The sequence below is a fragment of the Limulus polyphemus genome, unplaced genomic scaffold (assembly GCF_000517525.1).
Source record: "Limulus polyphemus unplaced genomic scaffold, Limulus_polyphemus-2.1.2 Scaffold766, whole genome shotgun sequence".
NCBI lineage: Eukaryota > Metazoa > Arthropoda > Merostomata > Xiphosura > Limulidae > Limulus > Limulus polyphemus.
The window spans coordinates 319880-329850 of NW_013666376.1; the positions used below are offsets into that span (position 1 = coordinate 319880).

The window sequence follows — 9971 nt, forward strand, 5'->3', positions numbered from 1 at the left end:
CTTATCTTACTACTATACTTATATATCTATGTCTATACTATATATATATATATATATATATATATATATATATATAAATAACTACTATCTTTGTTCATCTGATGGTTTATTTTTATTCATTAATTAATCATTGTATAGTTATGAGTTTATTAACATTTTCTTTAAGTTTGTGTGTGTATCAACCAAACTGCAGTGGCATGTCCAAGGCTACACCTGGCCGGGTACACGCCTGAGCGATCTGTGATAAATTCACAACTTGTAAAAGAACCGAAGCCCCAAAAACCTAGTTTATTGAAGTAAGGTGGTTTTAAGAGGGGGGGGGGAACAAATAATCAGTGAGCTGATGGAATAAATTATGATATATAATTGATTATATGAGTTATTTTATAAGATTAAATGTTCTCCATGTGTAGAATAGGTAGCTTATCTAATTGACTATAAAATACTGTTGTTTTTATATAATTACACAGTTCTGTTGCCAGAACTTTAAATTTGTCTTTAGCCACAGACTTAAACAGGTTCTGCATGTAAAGGAAACAGTTCAAAGTACTGTATGCAATGTTGAGCATGCCCTAGTAGTACCCAAGGCTTGTATATACCACTGCCTAGCTGTATTATGTAGTTATTTATTAAGCTACATTTATAAAGCTGACTGTGAAAAGCTTCACACAGTTCTTTCTTTTGCTGTAACACATTTCTTAAAATTAATTAGCAATTCAGCTTTATAGCTGAATATATTCTAAAAACATAAGCAAAATTATAGGTTTATAAATTGAACCTAATTCAGTTCAAACTACATAATACAAGTTTTATACCAATCATCACATTAAACTGCAGTATCTTCTTAAAAGTGAGGTTTTGTGTGATTAAATTAGGAAGCTTATACTTTTTATAAAATTTGTTACTTCGTAATTAGAAAATTATGACTTAAAGTAAGAGAAAATATTACTTCTTAATGCATGCTTTGTTCTAGTATAAGATGAAAGGTCATATATGATACTAATTACATCGTAGGTATAAGGTGTAATTATGAACAAAAGTTCCTTTTTTTTAGGTACAAGTATTGTAGATGTAAACAGTGTTCTACCATCTAAACTATTACAGCTCAAGCATATTAGCTTTGTTATTTAACCTTTACAATTAAAACACTTAAGAAATTGTAATCAATAATCTAATACTGTTATAAATGTTTGTTTTTATGGTGTTTTGTAAACTGAAAGTATATTTTCAGATAGTGTTAAGTGCTATATTTTATTTTCCAAAGGCTGAGTTGTATATTGAATTTCATGGTTTATAAACAATGTTTCTATACATTAGATTACACTCTGTGGGGAAAATTTATAAATAAAGTTTTGAATATTGGATTATGTGCCATATTTTTCATGATATTTTGTTAATTTACTTTTTACATCACAAATTAAATTTTGTAGTCTGTGTTCATGTTTTCGGTATTTATGACTGCTAAGCAGTGTTTTCAGATTGCATGTTTTACTTTAAATTCTATAGCATTGTTTTAAAACATTAGATAATGTATAAATTTTGTAAACAAGATTTCTTAGTCCTTACATCATACATATTGTGCATTAAATTTGACACATAATTATCTCAAATCTATATTAGGTCATATCAAAGAAGCCCCAATGTCTCACAGTGAAGAGGCTCCAGCCCCCAGGGACCCAAGGGTTGCCTTGACAACTCATCCCAGCTTTACAGATCAAGATTTTGAAGGTAGCTGTTATCAGTGATTTATCTAAACATTTATGAAATGTTTGGAGTTTTAAGTCCAATTTAATAGTGTTGTACCTATATATATATAGAGCAGGTTTGTAATGTATATTTTAAAATGTTGTGCCCTTGATATTTTAAGAAAGTTTGTAATGTATATTTCCAATGTTATACCTTTGATATGTTTAAAGAATTTGTAATGCACAGTTTCCAATGTTGTACTCTTGATATATTTAAACTGTTTGTAATGTACATTTTAAAATGTTATACCCTATATTTTTGTAGAAGGTTTGTAATGTACAGTTTCAAGTGTTGTACCCTTGACTTTTGTAGAAGGATTTTATAATGTCCAGTTTCCAATGTTGCACACTTGGCGTATTTAGAAGGTTTGTAATGTACAGTTTCCAATGCTATACCCTTGATGTATTTAGAAGGTTTGTAATGCAGTTTCTATTATTGCACCTTTTATATGTATAGGTTCACAATGCACTATTTTTCTGTTGAACCACTTTGTAAAGAGATTATTAATTGCAAATGATAAAACTCATTACAGAAAGCACCATACATTTGAGGGTTACCAAATGGAATGGTGAATATTCTGTGATCTCTCTCTCTATGTGTATATATATATATATATATATATATGGTAATACTTGAATAATACAGGTCTGTGATGGTTTTATTATCTTGAAATTTTTACCTGTTCTACAGTAATTCCTTTATGCTGAATCCAAAAATGACATCCATTTTTCTCCATCATGTAAAGATTTTTTACAAAATGTTATATGTACTTTTACACAAGTGAATCATTTTCATTGAAATTGGGTCACATTTTGTTGTACTGCTATAAATTTCTCTAGACCAATTGTGACATGAGAGTCTTATCGATCAATCATTCTAGAACCCACAAGAAACACACTGCTAGTATATAAACAGTTAACAGGCCACATGACGTGTCATTTCTGGATAGTGTTTGTTTGTGTGTGCACTCTGACATGATTTTTTTCTTTTCAGTATTATTTATTCATTGCTATGGCAACAAAAGGTTGTGTAAATGACCCGAACATATTCTTTTGTATTTGTGGTAAATATGTTTTAAAGAAACAAAGGCAAAACATTACAGAATTCATCAAAAAAAGCATATTAAATGTATTTTGGAATAAAACTTAGGAACCAAGTTAAATCATGGGCTCTGCACAAAATTTTCACCATTTGTGTCGAAGAGTTGAGACAATGGACTGAAGGTAAGAAAAAGTCTTTGTCTTTTGGAATTCCAATTGTCTGCCATGAACCTAGAAACCATGGAGATGACTGCTATTTTTGCTTACGTAACATGCAAGGCTATAACACTTGAAATAAAAAGGAAATTTCTTATTCAAACTTTCAATCTGTTATAAGACCTGTTGCTCATGGACTTGATGTACCTGTACCTACTCCACTGGAGACTCTTGATACAGTTTATTCTGATTCTGAATCTGATGTCAACAGAAATGATGATAGGGATTGTCTTCAGCCTAGAATGTCTGGTGAACCACAATTTTTCACACAAGGTGAACTTAATGATTTGATGAGAGATTTGGGCCTTCCAAAGGATTCTTCAGAGATTTTTGGGTTCAGACTTTGGGCTAAGAACTTACTTTCTCCAGGGACATCATTTTACTGGTACAGAAATCGTAAGAAAGAGTTTATGCCATACTTTTTGCAAGAAGGTTCACTGGTTTATTGCAACAATATTGCTGAATTAATACCAATGTTAGGAGCTGCAGTCTATGAACCAAGTGAGTGGTGATTGTTCATTGATTCCTCCAAAAGAAGTCTAAAAGATGTTCTCCTTCACAATGGTAGCATACGCGCATTTGTTCCTATTGCTCGTTTGGTTCACTTGAAGGAAACGTAAGGAAATCTCGAACTTCTTCTTAATAAGATCAAGTACAAACAAAATGGTTGGCTACTTGGTGGAGACTTAAAAGTTCTTTGTGTGTTGTTAGGTCAACAATATGGTTATATAAAGTTTCCATGTTTTTTGTGTGAATGGGACAGCAGAGCACAAAATCAGAACTGGATGAAGAAGCAATGACCACACAGAGTCAGCCTGATACCAGGATCAAAAAACATTGAACATGAAACTTTGGTTGACACAAAAAAAAGTCCTGTTACCTCCACTTCATATAAAACTGGGCTTGATGAAGGAGTTTGTAAAGGCCTTAGACAAAGATAGAGACTGTTTCAAGTATCTATGAAGGCAATTTCTAGCTCTTTCAGAAGCAAAACTTAAAGAAGGGATATTTGTTGTGCCTCAAGCTAGGAAATTGATTTTGGATGAACAATTTGATAGGACAATAAGGAAAGTTGAAAAAGAAGCATGGATTGCCTTTAGAGATGTTACTGAAATTTTTTTAGGAAACAACAAGGACCCAAATTACAAAATATTATCGATAACATGCTCAATAAATTCAAAGAGTTTGATTGTAGTATGAGCTTGAAAGTTCATTTCTTACACTCGCATATTGACTATTTCCCTGAAAATCTTGATGCTGTCAACAAAGAATGATGGGAAAGGTTTCATCAAGACATCAGGGAAATAGAGAGGAGGTATCAGGGAAGGTGGAACATCAGCATGATGGTTGATTACTGCTGGTCATTGAAATGAGATGCTCCAGACACAATACATAAAAGAAAGACCACAACACATAGTTTTGAGACTAAAAGATAGATTTCACACAAAAAATCAGGATGAATGAGGATGCATATTCGTTTGACTTCTGTGTTCTTCCCCTTTCTTCAGTTTATTTGTATTTTTGTTAACAAACATAATGATAATAAATGTTTAGTATGGTAAACAAAATAATAATTTCAAGTATGAAGTTTTATTAAACTTGCAGGCCTGTGTAATCTGTAGTTAGTGACTGTGATAATTGATATTAAGTTCTGATCAGAGCAAGTTATGTACTTAGAGCAAAATTAAAATTTATTCTGGCAATTAGTATAAGTAATTAACCATATTTTTCATACATTTCTACTTATAAAGATAAGAATACATTGTTTGATTAGTTAGGTACTCTTGCTGTCAACAATATTTTTAGAAACTAATTCCAATAATATTTTGCAAGATTTGACCATCTTGGGAGTTTTGGGCTATCCCTAAATCTTCATATTAAGCTAACAATACAAAAAAAAATATTTATAATAAATGCATGATAATAGACAATAAATCAAAATATAAAGTAATAATATTCAATAAACTAAATAGTATAACCAATACTGTTAATAAAAGTGACAGTAAATAAATAATATACCTTACCTATGGAACACAGCAACTTTAGGTGTTGGCTAGAACTACAGTCATAGAATAAATTTGTTTGGAAAATGTGAGCTTAGTAAAACATGTCCATTACCACCGCTACTTTCTAGTATCAGAGGCAAGTGTATTCAACACATATTACAATTTTAATTGTGTCAAATTTTTAGCAGTAACTTTATCTTAGTACAACCAAAAACTAATGTTTATGGAGATACAAGGTAGTAAATAAAAAAAACTAAAATAATATCTGAACTGTCTGTGAAAATGCAGTCATGTTAAATGTAAACAAAGAAAAAACATGCTAAACATAATATGTGGTGTGTTTAAAAACTATCATTCTTACTTTAACTATCTCTGTACCAAACACTAGTGTTGCTGGCTACAAGAAGTAATAAAGAACATTAAATCTTCTGTAAAAACCAAAGAGGAAACACAATAAGCTTCTAGAAAGTTAAAAAAAATTATAAGGAAAGCTACAACAGTCAACAGACAAAGCAAGTAATCATCAAAAATTAATGGGATTAAACTAATGTCATATGTTTTATGTATGTATGTATGTATGTATATATATATGTGGAACTGGTATATAGCTAATATTAATTGTATATGACAGTAAATTAATATCAAGTGAAACCAGTCTTCATAAGTAATGCATGACATTTTGAAATAGCCCATAGCCCAGATTCTTAGAATCTAGTGGGACTGATAGAGATTTAAGGTAATAGAAATTTTGAAAGTAATATTACTAGATCTTAAAGATTACATCTGAACTACTGAAATTCCAACTAAAATAGATTAAGCCCTTATGATAATTATTAGAGTTATTACATGTAAGTATTTATTACACATCTTGAAAGCCACATAGCACACTCAGCTTTCAATACTTAGATCTTAGTAGAAGCACACTTCCTTGCAGACCACCGAAAACAGTTTTCTTATCTGGTTGTTAATAGAAACTTATTCATGTAACTGTCACTCACACTTCTGGTAGAACACTGGACACAGTTTTAACTAACCTAACTTTTAATAGAAACTTATTCATGTAACTGTCACTTACACTTCCTGGTAGAACATTGGACACAGTTTTAACTAACTTAACTTTTAATAGAAACTTATTTATGTAACTGTCACTCACACTTCCTGGTAAAACACTGGACACAGTTTTAACTAACTTAACTTTTAATAGAAACTTATTCATGTAACTATCACTCACACTTCCTGGTAGAACATTGGACACAGTTTTAACTAGCCTAACTTTTAATAGAAACTTATTTATGTAACTGTCACTCACACTTCCTGGTAAAACACTGGACACAGTTTTAACTAACCTAACTTTCAATATAAGCTTATTCATGTAACTGTCACTCGCACTTCCTGGTAGAACGCTGGACACAGCTTTAACTAACCTAACTTTTAATAGAAACTTATTCATGTAACTGTCACTCACACTTCTGGTAGAACACTGGAGACAGTTTTAACTAACCTAACTTTTAATAGAAACTTATTTATATTATTCTCACATTACTCACATACACTTTCTTGTAGAACACAGTTTTTACTAACATAGATTTTAGTAGAACTTGCTCAGGTAATTGACACTCACAGTTTCATGCAGAACAAAGTCTTACAAGCCTAGTTCTTGAAAGAAACATATTTGTACATTTGTCAGACACATGTCGTACAGAACACAGTTTATACTCATGTACTTCTCGGTAGATTATTCATGTATTGTCACAAACTTTCTTGTAGACCAAATACCAGTTTTTACTAACCTAGCTTATTCATAATTTATATTTATTCATCTAATTGTCACACATTTCATTGCAGACCAAAAAATACAGTTTTTACTAACCCAGTTCATAATCTAAGTGTATTCATCTGGTTGTCACATATTTCCTTGCAGACAACACAGTTCAGTTTTTACTAACCCAGTTCATAATCTAAGTGTATTCATCTGGTTGTCACATATTTCCCTGCAGACAACACAGTTCAGTTTTTACTAACCCAGTTCATAATCTAAGTGTATTCATCTGGTTGTCACATATTTCCTTGCAGACAACACAGTTCAGTTTTTACTCACCTAGTTTTCCATAGAAACTTATTCTCATAATTATCACCCACACTTCCTTGCGGAATACAGACATAGTTTCTACTAATTCAGTTCTCAGTAGAAGATTATTCATCTAATTGTCACACACATTTACTTGTGTACCACAGAACAGTTTTACTAACCTAGCTCTTAATAGAAACTTATTCACTTTATGCAAATGCACTTCCTTCCATAATACAATTTTTATTAACCTGTTTTTATATATAAACTTATTTACATATTTTTGATACATTTTTATTGCAGGCCACAGAGCACACACTGTTTATGTTGGCCTTCATGTACCGGGCTACAGAAGAAGAGGACATAGACGCCATCGTCATCACCACAAGAATGGTCACAAGAAGAAGGAGGATGGGACTGCTGCTGACTATGAACATGGAATTAATCGACCAGGTAAGAATCTTTTAACTGTGAAGGTTTTCTTTTGTATTTCTGTAATAAAGCTATAGTTTGTTTTTATTTTTTCATTTTGATTACACTGTTCTTGTAAAGTACCTAATATATTTAACTACAATTAAATAGTTTTATTTTAAAAAACCATACATTATAGCAATATTTTAAAGGTTTAAAATTTTGCTACTAGAAAAGTGTTTTATAAAAATGTGTTTATCTTGTACAGCTTGGGTTCAATTAAATCATTTTGAATTATACATCATCATTTATTTTATTCAGTTTTACAATGATAAGCTGAACAACCACAACAATATTTATCATATCATATCTCATTAGGGACTTTATAATATATTTTGTACTGTGTACAAAATTCCTGTGAAACTGATCTTTACATATTGCTGGTGAAGTATATTATCAAATTCCCTATCTTCAAAGGATAAGGTAGTATTATTAGTTTGTAGGGTCATTTGTGTGGTCTGTGTTGTAAATTGTTTTCTATATGTGCTCAGATTAGTTTTTATAACAGAAAAAAACCCACTAATAGTGTGAAAGTGAATCTTGAGAAAACTTTCAATTCTGAAACTATACAGTAATTGTGAAGAAGAATTTCTTGCTTTTATATTCTAAAGTAGGTTAAACTGAAAATAACTGTTTTGTAGCTTCTGAATTATTGTTGTAGCAAGTTGCTCTATGCTTCTTTGTGTTTTAGTTACACCTCCTGCTGAGCGTGTCCATTTTATCTTGGGAGAAGGGGAGGATGACACCCACACATCTCACCCTCTCTTCAGTGAGATGGAGGAGCTTCATGGACTTGGAGAAAACATGGAGTGGAGGGAGACTGCAAGGTGAGAAGTCTTTTATCTACTACTTCTCCACAAGAGGCACAGTAAGAAAAAAAGTTATTACAATTTAAACTAAAAACACACAGTTGAATTGAGACTTTGATAAAGAAAGATATATGCTGTTGTTTTGTAAACTGTGGCTGTTAATTATCTTAATAGAAGTTTGTTTTAAATACATCTAGAAAATGAGATTTGTTTTCTTTGGAAAGATGGGTGAAATTTGAAGAGGATGTAGAGGAAGGAGGAAATAGATGGTCCAAACCACATGTGGCCACCATCTCTCTTCATTCTCTCTTTGAACTTAGAAGTTGTATCTTGAATGGAACAGTTATGCTGGATATGGATGCCCTAAGTCTGGATCAAATTTCTGGTAAACAGAGTTTTCTGATTAAAGTGACCTAATTTCAGATTTTATCATTAGAAAGAAAGCTTACACTTAAAAAATATTTATCGTGCATAGTTAATATTATTAAAATAAACATATATCTAAATCACATGAAATGAGATATCATTAAGAAATGAAGTTGTAAAACATATTTTCACATTATAAAGCTTGTAATTTAAACTGGTGTAAAAAATGCCAAAGAAATCAATGATTTGCATAGAGATATAACTATATCTTTAAGAGTTATATAGGTTTACCAACTAAATTCTTAAAGCATTTTTGATATATACTAAATCAATTAATTATTGTTAATGATTTCGACCATACCAATGTGTCATAGATTAAAAACTTAATTATAGTGAAAATTTTATTATAAGGCTAAACAGCTATATCTTATAGATTTTTCCACCACTATTACTACATTCAATAAATTCAATGAAGTCAGTAAGTTCATTCAATTATCTATATATTATAATGTAATTACTTCTTTTTGAATGAAAGTTGTGCTTTGTTTGTGCAGTTTTTATCATAAATAAGCAAAGTTGCTCTGTCTTGTATTAATCTTTTTTAGATCTCATGCTGGAAGGTATGGTTAATTCTGGCCAATTGCAAGGTGACATGCAGGAAAAAGTGAAAGAAGCTCTTCTTCGTCGGCACAGACATCAGCATGAAAAACGTCATGGAGGAGACAAAGGCTCTCGTTTACCATTAATACGCTCCCTCGCTGAAATTGGCCGAAACTCAAGTAAAAGCATGTTTGGTTCTAACAGTGAGTGTCCCTTGAGTTTTGTGTTGTGTGTAAAATGAGAATTGAATGTTCATCAATGAATCTCTCCCATTTTCTGTTATCGTTTTTTTTCTGGTTTATTTTCCATTTATGTATTTCTTTTCACCAACTGTTTTTCTCTGCTTTATTTATTTAACATTTATGTATTTCTTTTCACCAACTGTTTTTCTCTGCTTTATTTATTTAACATTTATGTATTTATTTTCACCAACTGTTTTTCTCTGCTTTATTTATTTAACATTTATGTATTTATTTTCACCAACTGTTTTTCTCTGCTTTATTTATTTAACATTTATGTATTTATTTTCACCAACTGTTTTTCTCTGCTTTATTTATTTAACATTTATGTATTTATTTTCACCTAACTGTTTTTCTCTGCTTTATTTATTTTACTATTTATTGTATTTTCTTTTCACCTAACTGTTTTT

General features: G+C 30.9%; 1 protein-coding gene across 1 annotated transcript in view; it reads left to right on the forward strand.

The window, feature by feature from the left end:
* The window catches only part of LOC106460415 (sodium bicarbonate cotransporter 3-like), a 100243-nt gene that overhangs the window by 44945 nt on the left and 45327 nt on the right, over window positions 1-9971 (forward strand). Inside the window, exons 2-6 of the mRNA XM_022387128.1 lie at window positions 1621-1728; window positions 7380-7529; window positions 8239-8374; window positions 8581-8741; window positions 9328-9525. Of these exons, the coding sequence (XP_022242836.1) occupies window positions 1621-1728; window positions 7380-7529; window positions 8239-8374; window positions 8581-8741; window positions 9328-9525 (753 nt within the window). The remainder of the gene's footprint in view (window positions 1-1620; window positions 1729-7379; window positions 7530-8238; window positions 8375-8580; window positions 8742-9327; window positions 9526-9971) is intronic.